This window comes from Myotis brandtii, unplaced genomic scaffold (assembly GCF_000412655.1).
Source record: "Myotis brandtii unplaced genomic scaffold, ASM41265v1 scaffold456, whole genome shotgun sequence".
Lineage (NCBI taxonomy): Eukaryota > Metazoa > Chordata > Mammalia > Chiroptera > Vespertilionidae > Myotis > Myotis brandtii.
Window position 1 is genome coordinate 1,600,060 of NW_005367431.1, and position 16,829 is coordinate 1,616,888.

At 37.1% G+C, this 16,829-nt stretch overlaps 1 protein-coding gene across 12 annotated transcripts in view; it reads right to left on the reverse strand.

Moving 5' to 3' along the window:
* Positions 1-16,829, reverse strand: part of EPB41 (erythrocyte membrane protein band 4.1) — a 112,403-nt gene that overhangs the window by 63,651 nt on the left and 31,923 nt on the right. For all 12 annotated transcript variants that reach the window (XM_014546796.1, XM_014546806.1, XM_014546798.1 and 9 more), the window contains 3 exons: positions 13,258-13,333; positions 12,341-12,559; positions 2,936-3,023 (listed from right to left, as the gene is read on the reverse strand). In XM_014546796.1, coding sequence (XP_014402282.1) covers positions 2,936-3,023; positions 12,341-12,559; positions 13,258-13,333 — 383 coding nt within the window. The remainder of the gene's footprint in view (positions 1-2,935; positions 3,024-12,340; positions 12,560-13,257; positions 13,334-16,829) is intronic.

The following is a 16,829-nucleotide window of genomic DNA, read 5'->3' on the forward strand; positions in this document are numbered from 1 at the left end:
CCCCCACCCCCCGTGCACTGGGCCTCTAGTCTATATATATAAAAGCCTAAGCGACCGGACAACTGGTAGCTATGACATGCACTGACCACCAGGGGACAGAGGCTAAACACAGGAGCAGAAACCACAGGCATAGAAACGTGGAACAGACTGATGAATCTCAGAGGGAAGAGGGGGTGGAAAGAGATTAACCGAAGATCTTATATGCATACTAGAGGCCCAGTGCACGGATGCACTGGTGGGGTCCCTCGGCCTGGCCTGCAGGGATCAGGCCAAAACTGGCTCTCCGGCATCCCCCGAGGGGTCTGGGATTGCAAGAGGGCGCAGGCCAGGCCGAGGGACCCCACCAGTGCACAAATCCATGCACTGGGCCTCTAGTATACCAATAAACATTTTGCACAATTATTTTTTTTAATATTTTATTGATTTTTTACAGAGAGGAAGGGAGAGGGACAGAGAGTTAGAAACATCGATGAGAGAGAAACATCGATCAGCTGCCTCCTCCACATCTCCTACTGGGGATGTGCCTGCAACCAAGGTACATGCCCTTGACTGGAATCGAACCTGGGACCTTTCAGTCCGCAGGCCGACGCTCTATCCACTGAGCCAAACCGGTTAGGGCCAGGCTTTTTTTTTTATGATAAAGTGGTCATCCTTTCAAAAATCATGATAAGGAGTTAACTTTATTACTATATAAATTTAATGTGAGAGAATTGCAGGTTCTTATAATTATTATGTTAAGTATATTAAATTATAAATATTATCCCCAAGTCAAGAAAGAATAGTCAGATAAAACACAGTCACATTTACATGCCTCTTTTCTTAGAGAAAAATTTAAAAATTAGATGTTAATCATCTATATGTCTGTAACTCAAGGAAACTAAATTTCACCTGAGTTAATTTCTACAGATGAGTAGAAATTAAGATAAGTAATCAATTTAGATAAGTAATCAAAACCTAGAGTTAAAGGTTTCTTGACTACTTCTTTTCCTCAATTGGGTATAGAAAAACATATTAGTGCCTACATGTGTACGTGCAAGCACAATCAAGAAGCAGAAATTATATGACTCCAATTCAATGACTACGTAACTGAGAATTTCCCAGAAGATGTCCTCTTAAGTTCTTAAAGCCTGTAGGTACAACAATATCTCTCAATTATACATTCTGAAGAAACAATTTGCTTTACAACATTTGGGAAAGGAACTTGTTATCTGACTCCTCTATTCATTCCAGATAATTACTGAATCAATAGCCAGCCTCCAGCAGGAATTAAGAGCAAAACCAAACAATTTCAGTTCTGGAAATATAGCTATTCTGATGTTACTCATCTTCCTACCATCTACTTTACAGATTCACAGATTACATAGATTCAAAGTTATAGTGCCCAGCCCAAAACAATCTGGAACAACATCTTTAAGAAAAACCACTAACATGCAATGAAATTGTAATAGAATTAATCTAACTTAAGGAAGAGACTTCAGATATCAGATATTCACATTGGGAGAAGCTTGAAAGGTCACTTTAGTTCAATCACTCAAGTGACTGTACTGCCTACCATGGGGTACCTCTGACAGCAGAGAGCTCACTATCGTATGAGGTAGTCCATCCCTTCTTTATTGGTTTCAGAGAGGAAGGGAGAAGGAGAGAGAGATAGAAACATCAATGATGAGAGAGAATCATTGATCGGCTGCCTCCTGCACACCCCCACTGGGGATTGTGCCCGCAACCCAGGCATGTGCCCTTGGCCGGAATCGAACCCGGGACCCTTCAGTCCGCAGGCCGACGCTCTATCCACTGAGCCAAGCCGGCTAGGGCATCCATCCCTTCTTTGAATAGCTTTGACTGTTAGACAATTTGTCAAACTAAGCTGAACAGAATTTCCCTGTAGTTTACTTTACTGGCTCTAGTTTTATATCTTGGAGTCATAGTAAAATCTCTATTTCACACACCAATTCTTTAAATGCACGAAGACAGATATGTCTTCCCAACTTTCTCTTCTGTGGGCCAAGTATTCCTATTCCTTTGCTTGTTTCTCATTGGACCTAGTTTTGAGTCCCCTCTTCATGCATCCTAGTTAAGTTCTTCTATGAAACTCTGATTATCCCTTGAGCCCTTTCCCTCACAAACTCCTCAACCTCCCAGCCAGTAGCTGAAGATGAGAGAAGTCAAGCATTTGCCCTTAAAGTATTCATTCTATTAGGTTGTATTAAACAGAACTAGGATTAGAGCTCAAGTTTCCAATATCATAACCCAGTGGTTCTCAAATGAGCCACTAGTGTTCATGCCATGTGCACTAAAATCACCTGGACAGATTGATTAAGCAGATTGCTGGGTTCTACCCACAAAGTTTCTTATTCAGTAATTCTGGGATGGGGCCTGGAGTGTGCATTTCTAACAAGTTCCTCAATAATGCTAAATGCTGGTTCAGAGATCACACTTTGAGAACTACTACCTTAGGCCAATGGTTCTGATTCCAGCATAGGTGAGAATCATTTGCGATGTTTAATAAATCTAGAAATTTAGCCTTTTCTCCATAATAATTCAGTAAATCTTGGAGGGGTTTGGGAATCTGCATAGTTAGTAAATGCTCCAAGTGATTTGGATAAATGTGACATTGGCTGTGAAACATACATGGATGCCACTCAACATTTTCAAATATATCTGTATTTTAGGAAAACAATTTCTTTTGCTCTAGATGTTATATATTTTGATAGCTTGGATGTGAAACTTGAATTCTGATGGTGGAATTACAAAGGGACAATTCATTTTAATACTTGATACACTTGATTGACTCAATTGATAGACTTAAAAGTCTAACAAGAATTAATTCTTCTCTCTTTAGAATGTTTTATAATAATAACCCCAGATAAAGGTTAGTGAGAAGTATTATATGACATAGGTCTGATACATGCATGTTAATAAAGGCCAAAGTTATTACCTTTGCTTTATGAAGGTCAACACCATACATAGACAACTTTTTGGCATTCTCAAGAAATTCCAGGTCAGCTTGAGCTGGAGTCATGGACCTTTGAAAGAATACAAATTTAAAACTCTTTCAGTGTCACAGTGTCAACATTTACAGTAACATTTGTATAATAATTGCATTTTATATAAATATATATACCAATATGAATGTATAGTTCATAGTTCTGAAAGAAGAATATTATGGAAAATGACTCTTAAAATAAGAGATCTTAGAGCAACAGAAAGTCCACCAAAAAGCTATCAGAAAAAAAAAAGTTAAAAAAACCCTACTAAACAATTTCCTTAAAGCAGCCTCACCTACCATCAGTTCTGCCCCTTCCTCTCCTCAGCCTTTTTCCCAACACACATAAACTCCTCCCACTAATTTTTCTTGCTAAAGGGGTGACTAAATTAAATCCTCTGAGGGCATGGTACAATTTACAATATCTTCTTAGCTGCTTTTTTCGCTCCATACCCCTGAATTGAGTTACTATGAAAATTAAACAGAAGAGCAGCTGAAGTTACTTAACTGGAGAGTCTTAATGGGGACAGGCTTGATGAAAAAAAAAAAATCTAACAGATGGTGTTCCTGTCCACTGATCTAAACAAAATAAATTGGTTAATAGAAGCATGTAGATAATGGGGCTGCTTTCTCTGTTATTAAGATGTCTTCATTACTAGGCATATAATGAATTTGATTTGTTTGAAAACAATCAGTCTCACTGCCTAAATACTCACTGGGATGGTCTTTCCTTCTCCTTTTTAACTTTCCTCTCTTTTTCCCCCCAAAAAGATCTCATGAGCAGTTATGTTGAAGAGAAAGATATCACTCCTAGTGCTGCACAATTCAGACCAATAAAATATAACTTCACAGTAACAACAATGCACCCATAACCCCAAAGAAAAATCATGGAAATGCCTGTTTCCCATAAGACTGCCTCAAGCTATACAAAGCAGCAGTGGCCTATTCATTTAACAGGAGGAAAAGTCTCTTTCAAACCCATCTGTTTTTACCCTCATTAAAAAGAACAAAGGGTTCCTTGGAACAATAACAACAACAAAATCTCAGGAGAGAGGAGCAGAATTGTTCATGTCACAGCCTCCCTGAATAAATTGCTTTTCACAAGTTCACTATCACACCTGAATTCTATTTATTAATGGATCTGAAGAAAGGAAAATTAAGACATTTACAAATCTGTATAGTCAAGTCATTAAAAACATACAAAAGTTTTATAGTTTTTCCACCCCACATAAGTTATATACTTTTATAGTTGTAAGAGTCATTTTATGGTTTTTGTAGTTACTATTATCTATGGCTTGAATTTTAGGATTTAAAAAATATGTATATTTTTATTGATTTCAGAGAGAGGGAGAAAGAGACAGAAACGTCAATGATGAGAGAGAATCATCAATTGACTGCCTCCTGCACGCCCCTACTGAGGATCGAGCGCAACCAGGGCTTATGCCCTGACCTGAATCAAACCAGTGACCTCTTGGTTCCTGGGTCAACGTTAAATCGCTCAATCGCTGAACCACACCCGGCTGGGCGAATTTTAGGATTTTGAAGCTGGAATGGAGCTTGAAGATTGCAGAGTCCAACACTTTCATTTTGCTGATGAAAAAAAAGGCCCTGAGGGATCACATAGTCATGGGCAAGTTATGACTCCTTGTTTAAGGCAGCAGGATTTAGTTAGGACTCAAGTTATATTTCTTGAACTGGAATCCTGGCTCCTACGCTGAAAAAGTAGTGACCTGGTATCTTCTTCAATATCTGAACTACAAAATCAAAATCAATATAATAACTACTTTTTTGTCTTTGCTGAATGAATGTGACTGGTAGGACAAAATTAGGTAATGGTTGTGAAACTGCTTTGTAAAATATAAATGTTTATTATTTTTTATTGCAACAGTGATGTACCTTATGCAGCTCATAAAAGAGAAATAATTTTGACCACTTGAATTTGAAGACAAATTTTAAAACAGTAAATGAAACAATTATGATAAAATCTTCCCTATACTCATTCCCCCAACTCTAAGGGACTATAATGGGGTTAATCAATTTGAGTACAGATTTAAATTTCAAACTATGTGGTCAAATGCTTTTCTGAGTAAGCATGCTTTAAAACTGCATTATGGGCAGGTAGTAAGAAGAGATCTTTAAATTTGAAGATATAACTTTCCACCCTAGCCGGTTTGGCTCAGTGGATAGAGTGTCAGCCTGCGGACTGAAGGGACAAAGGTTCGATTTTGGTCAAGGGGACATGCCTGGGGGGGCATGCAGGAGGCAGCCAATCAATGATTCACTCTCATCATTGATGTTTCTATCTCTCTCCCTCTTCCCTCCTCTCTGAAATCAATAAAAATATTTTTTTTTAAAAATAAAGATATAACTTTCCTGTTAGTTTAAAATAATATAATTTAAAAATTTTGAAACACACTTAAACTTAAAAGTTACCTATAATATGAAAACTAATACAAAGTAATGTTGAATGTAAACTGTAATTAAAAAATAAATTTTTAAAAGTTACCTATAATCACAAGTAATATTTTCCTGAACCATGAGAGTAAATTGTCAACCTGATGACCCATCACTTCCAAATATTTTAGTATGTAATTCCTACAAACAAGGACATTCTCCTACATAACCTCAATATAGCTGTCAAAACTAGGAAATATTTTCTAAAATATATTCTTATTGATTTCAGAGAGGAAGGGAGAGGAAGAGAGAGAGAGATAGAAACATCAATGATGACAGAGAATCATCGATCGGCTGCCTCCAGCATACCCCCTACTAGGGATTGAGCCTGCAACCTGGGCATGTGCCCTGACCAGGAATGGAACCGTGACCTCCTGGTTCATAGGTTGACACTCAACCACTGAGCCACACAGGCCAGGCAGGACATATTAATACATTACTGCCATCTAACCCTCAGACTCCATTCAAGGTTAGCCAGTTTCAAAAATGTTCTGTATAGACAAAGGATCCAGATTAGCATCACAAGTTTCATTTAGTTCATGTCTTTTTAGTCTTCTTCAGTCTGGAACAGTTCCTTAATCTTTGTTTCATAATCTTAACCTTTGGAAGATGAAAGAGAATCATTGATCGGCTGCCTCCTGCACGCCCCCTACTGGGGATGGAAACCACAACCCAGGCATGTGCCCTTGACCAGAATCAAACCTGGGATCATTTAGTCTGCAGGCAGACACTCTATCCACTGAGCCAAACTGGCTAGAGCCATGGCCATCTTCTTCATCCTACTCAGGCTTCAACACCCTGTATCAGGTACAACCCATATGGGTGCCCTCCACCCGATGCAGGCCTTAGCCCCATGTGGATGCCTTTCTCACTCTGCTTTGCCAACTAACATATGACGGCCCTCTTCATCCTATTTGAGCTGACTTTCCACACCAGGCTGCACACTCATCCCCATGAACACTCTTCCCACCCTGCTTAGGCCTGAATATCGCCAGCCAGACTGCCCTTCTGCACATATGACTATCTTGCTCTGTCCCACCTATTAGTTTTTAAACAAAATTGTTTAAGGAAGCCTTTTCTGATTATAAAAATCATATATGTTCATCGTATAAAATTTGGAAAGTATCATTAGGAACACAGGGAAAAAGTCTCCTATAATCCCACCATCCACAGACATCTGTGCATGTAAATATAACATTTTCTAAATGTAATATCATATATCAAACTTAAAGTATTTTTAACTTAAAATTTTAAAGATCATGGCTTTTCCCAAGTTTTCCAAGACTCTTGAAAGTAATAACAAATTAGCTGGGAAGAGATTAGATACCTCTAAACCATTCAGAGTACTGTCATGAATTTATTAAATACCACCTAATAATTTACTTTTTCAAAGTACTGCCGCCTACGAAGTGCCTAACCAGAAAGCTTTGGCACTGGTTAACTCTTGCTCATTAAAAAGGAAAGTTACAACAAAGTTTCCCTGTATTTATTTTGAGCAAGTGGGGTCAGGATATATAGCCATTCAGTGAGTTCCAGTGTTATGTGACAGACGTTTAATAATGTTTCTTACATCTCTTAATTAAGGACTCTGATTTCAAATAATTAAGGGGGACAACTGACAAGTCCTAGTATCCATAAATGGAGGGCAATTAATTTTTAAAGCTTGATGTGTTCGTGTAAATTTAAAGTGTTAATTATAGCTTCAAAGTCTCTGTCTGGGCAAAGGGCCATTACTAAGAGTTCCATATAAGTGGCTATCTCTGCCTTATCTGAGGAGCAGGGTGGTATTTGCTTGTGCTTTTCCATGCCTAGTACATGCTTCTGCCCAAGCAGAAGTTTCTTTGTATTGGTTAAAATGTCATGTGTTTGGACATAATTAAAATCTCCATTTGGCCCTGATGGTTTGGACAGAGCATCAACCTGCGGACTGAAGGGTCCCCAGTTCGATTCCGGCCAAGGGCATGTACCTCGGTGGCAGGCTCGATCCCCGGCCCTCTCACATTGATGTTTCTCTCTCTCTGTCTCTACCCTCTCTTTCATTCTCTAAAAAAAAATCCATGGAAAAAATATCCTTGGGTGAGGATTAACAAAACAAAACAAAAAAAACGAACCTCCTATATATAATCAAATTGGCTTTCTGTTTGTGAGGGTTACAAATTGTTTTAAAAAGGAGGAAGTAAATTCCAAGATGACAGACTGCAAAATGTTCTAGTCATGGAGATCCACTATTGCTCAATCCACCCGTGTATCTAACAGAACATCAACTGAACCATATCCATTGCTCCTCCGATCATTTCACCTTCTGGGGTTTAAATTCTGTTAAGTTCCAAAGAGGTGTTCTCTAAACCCAAACTCATATTCATCACATAAAATAGGGACAAGAATTATCATTATCCTAGCAAACATCTGAATTCTCACTGTATACTAATCATTATTCTAAGCACTTTACATGAACTTTATGGTTTAACAAACATAAAATTCACATTATCACCCATATTTTTGAGATCAGAAAACTGCAGCTTAGAGCACTTAAGCAACTTTCTAAGAATCACAAAGCTAATAAGGAATGTGTCTGAATTCAAAGACAGCCTGATTCCAGAGCCCATGCTTCTGTCTTATTACCTAACTCAGTGGTTCTCAAAAACTTTTGTACCTCAGGATCCCTTCACTCTCTTAACTATTATTGAGGACTCCAAAAAGCTTTCCTTTATGTCAGTGATTTTCAACCAGGTTTAAGCCTAATGTATTTTGTTACTAAAATAACTTGAAATTCTTAAATTTGTCAATCTAAAGGAATCAAATCTCTTGTAAATCAGAAGCAAAGAATTTTTAAAACATGCAATAGTTGACCTTTTTCCTTACATTGTCAAATTAAAAAAACCACAACAGCCAACACAACTATAGCAGCTCTGTGTTAATGAATCAAAATTATACCTATTTTTTTGTGCCACAGAATTTGAGTAATTAGTTTATGTGCCATGAGATGAAAAAAGGCTGAAAATTGCTGCTTTATGTGGGGTATTTCTATCAATATTTACTATATTGAAAATTAAAACTAACAAAAATTTATAATATTTACTAAATCTTTAAATAACACTAAACTCATATTGTAACATAACTTTTTGTGTGAAAAATAACAATACTTTCTAAAAAGATAGCAAAAAAAGGACATTGTTTTACATATTTACAAATTTTTAAAATGACTGGCTTAGGTTAGATTCTCTTATCCACTTCTGCATTCAATTTGTTGTAATAAGTTGACTTTGTTATAATATACGAATCTCACAAAGACACACAGTTAGAAAAGGAAGGATTAATTATTTTAAATAATATTTTTTGATACTACATCCAAACCCAACAATGGCAGTTTCTTAAAGGTTAGTTGCAATACGAAATCTGAAAACATATCAATGCATTTTTATACGGTGTTATTTTGATCTATCTTGCATTTTAAATGGACCTTTTTTACCCATGCATGATTTATATCATGAACTTCATATCTGAAAAACATTGGCTCACTGAGTAATAATGCACATTTTCCAAATGTTGACACATTTCAGTGTATGATATAAAAAAAAATCACATTCATTAAAATCACCACAACTTCATCAGAAAAGCCTTTATATTTGTAACTTGTCAAGATCATGTGGCAAATACAAGTTTTCCAAAATTCCAATTTTCACTTGAAAGCTTGAATTTTATCATTTTATCAGCAACAAGTACTGTCAGTTGCTTACTAATCCTAAATGTACTGGCTCTCTTCACTTTTAAGAAAATGTCTTCAAAATAACCAAGTCTGAATAATCACAGTCATTTTAAAAAAATATGTTTTTATTGATTTCAGAGAAGAAGGGAAAGGGAGAGATAGAAACATCAATGATGAGAGAGAATCACTGATTGGCTGCCTCCTGCACGCCCCCTACTGGGGATAAAGCCCACAACCTGGGCATGTGCCCTTGACTGGAATTGAACCTTCAGTCTGCAGGCCAACGCTCTATCCACTGAGCAAAACCAGTCAGGGCCATAGTCATTTTTTCAAGTAAAAATAGTGTTCATAAAAAAGGTGACCAGCCCAGTCCGGTTTGGTCAGTGGTTAGCATGTCAGCTCTTGGGCGAAAGGGTTGTGGATTTGATTCCCGGTCAAGGACACATACCTCGGTTGCATATTTGATCCCAGCCCAGTTGGGGCACATGCAGGAGGCAACCAGTCAATGTGTCTCTTGCATTGATCGATCTTTCTCTCTCTCTCTCTCTTTCTCTCCCCCCTCCCTCCCTCTCTTTCTTCCTCCCTCCTCCCTCTTCCCTCCTTTGCACTCTCTCTCTAAAGATCAATGGAAAAAATACCCTCAGGTGAAGATTTTAAAAAAGTGGCTAATTCAGCTCACAACTCAAAACAATTACGCAGATGCTTTCAAGACAACCGTTGTACCTCAGTATATAGCAGAACTGCTTTGTGTGTAGGTCCTATTTAACCACAAAGAATATTACATAGAAATGTATCTAAGATTTAATAAAATTAATACTTTTTACTTCCTCATCAAGAAAATTTCTAAGTGAACTGGCCCTTTTAGTCTTATTTCTAACTTCAAGTTAACTAGTAAAATTAAAGTGCCTGTCTGTAAAGAATATAATAACAACTAGTACAGTTTGATGTCATTGCCTTTATTTGTGCTCCATCCATTTCAACACAGTGAAAAGGCAAATATCATCTTAGTATTGTTATAAAAATAATTTTAACCTTAAAAAAGTCTTGAAGACCACAAGGCTGGCCTAACTCAAAAGGTGGTTATAAAGATTAAATGTGATATTGTATGTAAAGTGCTTAGCATAATATCTAGCACATAATAATACACAATAATTAGCTGCTTATAGTTATGATGATGATTGTATAACAATGCTACAAAGGAGAATCAAGCATTCGATAACCTGAGATTCTATTATGATCAAATAGCCATTAAAAAATCATCAGAGATAGATTTAAGGCATCAATCATAATCTGACACCATCTGCTGTTTGGCTACACAGCAACAGTAAAATATTTTCTTTTACTATTTTACTGACTGCCCAAGATTTTACTATCAATAATAAAAATTATTTTTAAACTAAAAAGAGCATTCCCCTAAATCCTGACATTCTAACAAACCAAATTACTTTAACTGGTTGTTTCTATTATTTGCTTTTGCATGGATATATGTGTGTGAATATATATATTTTATAAATATAAAATTTTCTAGAATCATAATCAGAATATAAATAAAAGTATTAAAAATGTATTTAAGGACAATGCAAGATCCTTAAGTTATAATCATTAATAAGTAGAAAATGGTATATTTAGGGGGCCCTAGATATTAGTGTTTCTTTGGAAATAGGTGACCTCATGAGAATAGGGTTATTCTTACAAGGCTATTGCTATATAGGTTGTAGACTTAAAATCCTTATGGTTCTCATGACTGATGTACACTACAGGGGCAATAAGGCAGCCAGAATTGGGGCAACTTGAGTTAAAGGTCCCTTACTCGAAGCATCTCAATGGATGCAATCCTATTGGAACCACTCCAAGGAAAACAAGATTGTTCAATGTCTAGACAGAATACTTGTTAGTACCACGTAAAGCCTATAAGACTATTCTGGATTTCTCAGCAGTGTGACCTTCTGGAACATTGTAACCTACTCATGCCAACCATAACTCAGGGTACTAACTCAAGGCCAAGATCAGACATTCACCTTAGTATGCTAAAGCAGCTTGCAAAATTTAGTTATAGCAAGTCAAATATGGGAAGTATGGTAGGAAGAAACACAAATTATATTGGCACTTTAATATTAGCTAACATTTATTGAATTTTTACTATGTAAGACATTGTATTAAGTTTTTCCACACATTATCTTTCCTAATCCTATCAACCATCCTATTTCCTCTGAGGTAAATAATCTCCACCAGACATATAAAAAACCTGAGGCTCAGAGAGATTAAATGAATGACCCAAAGTCCCAAGGCCATGACCAAGCAGAGCCAAAAATGTAATCCAGCTCAGTATGACCATAAATCCTGCTTTTGATCAAAGTATTTTGCTATTTCCCAACATTACCAATTATTTCCATGAGAAAAAGCAGTAACTTTAATAAAGACTTTAAAAAATACCTCCTGGGGTTTCATGGGCCCTCTGAAGTCTATCCATGTATATAGACCCCAAGTTAAGAAACCCTGCACTAGAATCTCGAGATACTTAATATAGTATAAGTTTAAAATTTGAAAAAATAAGGTATGGCAATCCTATATAATAAAAGGCAAATCGACCAAACGGCGGAACGACGGGTCCTATGACGCGCACTAACCACCATGGGCAGACGCTCAATGCAGGAGCCGCCCCCTGGTGGTCAGTGTGCTCCCACAGGGGGAACGCTGCTCAGCCACAAGCCCTGAGCAGGGCTCACAGCTGGCGAGCTCAGTGGCGGTGGCAGGAGCCTCTCCCGCCTCCATGGCAGTGCTAAGGGGAGCGGGCCTAAGCCGTCAGTTGGACATCCCCCGAGGTCTCCCAGACTGCGAGAGGGCACAGGCTGGGCTGAGGAACCCCACCAAGTGCACGATTTCGTGCACTGGGTCTCTAGTAATATTAAAATAGCTACCATTTATTGAGCACCTACTATGTTCCAGAGACACTGTGCTTAGTACTTTACATATATTAGCTCATTTTGTTTTCTCCTACAATGCAACACCCATTACTCTGATGAGAAAACTGAGATCAGAGGACTTAAATGACTTAATGAATTGGGAGGGAATTGAGCTTATGCTGACTCATTCTGTGGCACCAGTTCCCACTAAAGCAAACAGTGAATTAAGACCAGGTAAAGGGTTTAAACTTATTGCCAAAACAAACACAGAACAAACTCTGGAGACATATTTACCTGTATGACTTATGCAGTTCCATGACTTTCTCTTCAAGTTCCTTGGTCTGATTTGGGGCCAGTTTAAAATCACTAACATAATCCGCACCATGGAGTTCAGGGTCATAATCGCCCAGCTCAGACTGGATGGTATAAGAACCTAATAAAGCTAAAGTTGCAAAGGAACAGGGCAGACGTCCTGCAACTATGTCTTGTCGAAGTTGAAGACATAAATAATATCTATAGCCAAAAGAGAAAAGATGTTACCATGTCAGCAACAACAACAAAATATAGAGAGAGAAAAGGAAGAAAAAGGAAGAGAGAGGGAAAAAGGGAAGAGAGGGGAAAAAGTGATTAAGTAAATATGAGATAATATTAATAATTTTTCAATCTAGGTAGTGGGTTTATGGTTGCTTCTTGCACTATTATTTGTTCTTTTCTGTGTGTTTGAAAATTTCCCCCTTTTTTTTTTTTTAAACTGTGACTATGTTGGAGTCATTGCTGGAAAGAAGTTTAGAAAGAAAAGAGGGTAAGTCTGAAGGAGGTAAAGAAACTAATGTTTTGTTGAGTGCAGTAAGAACCATACATATATCAACTCATCTAACTTTCACAAAAATAATTTGTGAGAGGGGAACTATTGCTAGATTACAAGATAAGGAGTCAGCCTCAAAAGGTAAGCTTGCTCAATGTTAGGTAGTAATAAAGGCTGTTTGGCTCTAAAATTGGGCCTTTTTCACACTGCTTTGCCAAATGCATAGATATTGCCCTTCAGATTCAAAGATGACATTATTGATACATTTTCACTAGAATATGATCAGAAACTTTTTATCTTATGTTTAATAGCTCATCATTTTCCTTCAATTCTGAAGAGAAATTCCCAGAGTTTATAGATCATGAGAATTACTTATTACATATTTGACTATTAATAAATTGTTTACCTTGTTATATCTTCTGTTAACTGTGCTGGGTCAGGTGGATAAAACTTTACATTAAATGTGAAATTCCAAGGGATACCTGTAAAAATAAACGCAAAAGAATTTTATGCTTATGCCTAAGTTTCTGATTGTTAGAAATACCTAAAAATATTCTATTTTTCCTATTTTTCCTGAGGTTTTAATATTTTCATGCTTTGTGAATGAAATATTTTTATTTTTATAAAATTTGTTTAGATACCACTTAAGAGGTAAAGTTAGAGGGTCTCATTTTTCTCTTACTCAACTTAATACAGTTTTGTTTACAAAAGACTAAAACTATATAGGCAAAATAAGAAGGAAACCATCTTATAGGTAGACATGTTTATAGCAATAGTTTTCAAAATATGATCTATACTAGTATACTACTGTGGGTACTCAGAGGTCATATGAATGATACATGAATGTTCTCTTTTGGCAACAGTATTATTTATTTGTGACATCTCGCAAGATAGGCATACCTCATTTTATTGAACTTTGCTTTATCGTACTTTGTAGATAATGTGTTTTTGTTTGTTTTTGGTTTTACAAATTAAAGGTTTGTGGCAACCCCGCATCAAGCAAGTCTATTGGCACCATTTTTCCAAAAGGTTTAGATGATGGTTTGCATTTTTTAGCAATAAAGTATTTTTTTAAATTATTTATTGTTTAAAGTGTTACATATGTCTCCTTTTTCCCCCATTGACCTCTCCCCAGCCACTCCCACCCCCCTAGTGTTTGTGTCCATTGGTTATGCTTATATGCATGCGTACAAGTCCTTTGGTTGATCTCTTAACACCCTGCAACCCTCCCCTGCCTTCCCTCTGAGGTTTGATGATCTGTTTGATGCTTCTGTCTCTGGATCTATTTTTGTTCATCAGTTTATATTGTTCATTATATTCCACAAATGAGTGAGATCATGTGATATTTATCTTTCTCTGACTGGCTTATTTCACTTAGCAAAATGCTCTCCATGTCCATCCATGCTGTTGCAAATGGTAAGAGTTCTTTCTTATTTACAGCAGCATAGTATTCTATTGTGTAGATGTACCACAGTTTTCTAATCTACTCATATGCTGATGGGCACTTAGGCTGTTTCCAAATCTTAGCCATTGTAAACTGTGTTGCTATGAACATAGGGGTATATATATCCTTTCTGACTGGTGTTTCTGATTTCTTGGTTATATTCCTACAAGTGGGATTACTGGGTCAAATGGGAGTTTCATTTTTAATTTTTTGAGGAAACTCCATACTGTTTTCCACAGTGGCTGCACTAGTCTGCATTCTCACCAAAAGTGCACTAGGGTTCCTTTTTCTCTACATCCTTGCCAGCACTTGTTGTTTGTTGATTTGTTGATGATAGCCATTCTGACAGGTGTGAGATGATACCTCATTGTCATTTTGATTTGCATCTCTCAGATGATTAGTGACTTAGAGCACGTTTTCATATGGCTCTTGGCCTTCCTTATGTCCTCTTTCAAAGAGTGTCTACTTGGGCCCTTTGCCCATTTTTTGATTGGACTGTTTATCTTCCTTTTGTTAAGATGTATGAGTTCCCTATAAATTTTGGAGATTAGACCCTTACCAGCTATAACATTGGCAAATATGTTCTCCCATGCAGTGGGCTTTCTTGTTGTTTTGTTGACGGTTTCTTTTGCTATGCAGAAACTTTTTATTTTGATGTAGTCCCATTTGTTTATTTTATCCTTAGTTTCTATTGCCCTAGGAGCTATATCAGTAAAGATATTGCTATGACATATGTCTGATATTTTGCTGCCTGTGGATTCTTCTAAGATTTTTATGGTTTCCCATCTTATATTTAAGTCTTTTATCCATTTTGAGTTTATTTTTGTGTGTGGTGTAAGTTGGTAGTCTAGTTTCATTTTTTTGCATGTAACTGTCCAATTTTCCCAACACCATTTATTGAAGAGACTGTCTTGACGCCATTGTATGCTCTTGCCTCCTTTGTCAAATATTAATTGAACATAATGGCTTGGGTCGATTTCTGGGTTCTCTGTTCTGTTCCATTGGTCTATATGTCTGTTCTTGTGCCAGTACCAGGCAGTTTTGAAAACAGTGGCTTTGTAATATAGCTTGGCATCTGGTATTATGATCGTGCCAACTTTGTTCTTCTTTCTCAGGATTGCTGCAGCTATTCAGGATCTTTTTTTTATTCTATATGAATTTTTGAAGAGTTAGTTCTAGGTCTGTGAAGTATGCCATTGGTATTTTAATGGGGATTACATTGAATCTATTGATTGCTTTGGGTAGTATGGACATTTTAATGATGTTGATTCTACCAATCCATGAACACGGTATATTCTTCCATTTGTTTATGTCTTCCTCTATCTCTTTTTTTCAATGTCCTGTAGTTTTCTGAATACAGGTCTTTTATTTTTTTTTAAATATGTCTTTATTGATTTCAGAGAGGAAGGGAGAAGGGAGAGATAGAAACATCAATGATGAGAGAGAATCATTGATTGGCTGCCTCTTGCATGTTCCCTACTGGGGATCAAGTCCGCAACCTGGGCATGTGCCCTTGACTGGAATTGAACCCGGAATCCTTCAGTCCGCAGGCTGACACTCTATCCACTGAGCCAAACCAGCTAGGGCTGAGTACAGGTCTTTTATCTCCTTAGAGCAATAAAGTATTTTTAAATTAAGGTATGTACATTGTTTTCTTAGCCATAATGCTTTTGCACACTTAATACACTACAATATAATATAAACATAACTTGTTTGTTGTTTTTAATCTTCACCCAAGGATATTTTTCCATTGATTTTTTAAAAAAATACATTTTTAGATTTCAGAGAAGAAGGAAGAGGGAGAGAGAGATAGAAACATCAATGATGAGAGAGAATCATTGACTGGCTGCCTCCTGCATGCCCCCCACTGGGGATTGAGCCTGCAACCCAGGCATACGCCCTGAGCTGGAATGGAATATGATCTTCTGGTTCAAAGGTCAACACTCAACCACTGAGCCACATTAGCCAGGCTTTTCCATTGATTTTTAGAGAGAGGGGAAGGAAGAGAAGGAGGGAGGGAGAGAGATACTTCAATTGGTTGCCACTCAGTCTAAATCAAACATGCGACCCAGATATGTGCCCTTGACCCGGAATCAAACCTAACCACTGAGCAACACCTGCTAGGGCAAGGTAAAACATTTTAAGCATACATTCATAGTAATAAAAACCATTAAAATATATAATGGACTCATTAACACAAAATTCAGAACAGTGGTGACTTCTGTAGGGGAAGGAGAGAAGGATATATTTAGAAGGGGCACACTTGGGCTATAGATTTTTTTAAAAACGTAACTTGTGTACATTATATATCAGTGTTTTACAATATAGATGGGATTTCTTGCCTTTGCTCTGTGCTATGCCAGAAAGAAAGGTGTGGAGGTGCTAGCCTAACTCAGTAGGGGAGATCTTTCTTATTCAGAACCAATGGAATTAAAGAAAGCTAAAAATCAAGCTGCAAGGAGAGAGAGACTGATAAATCTCAGAAGAAGGTAAGGTTGGGTCAGAGGGAAATTTCAAAAAATGAGACAAAGTCA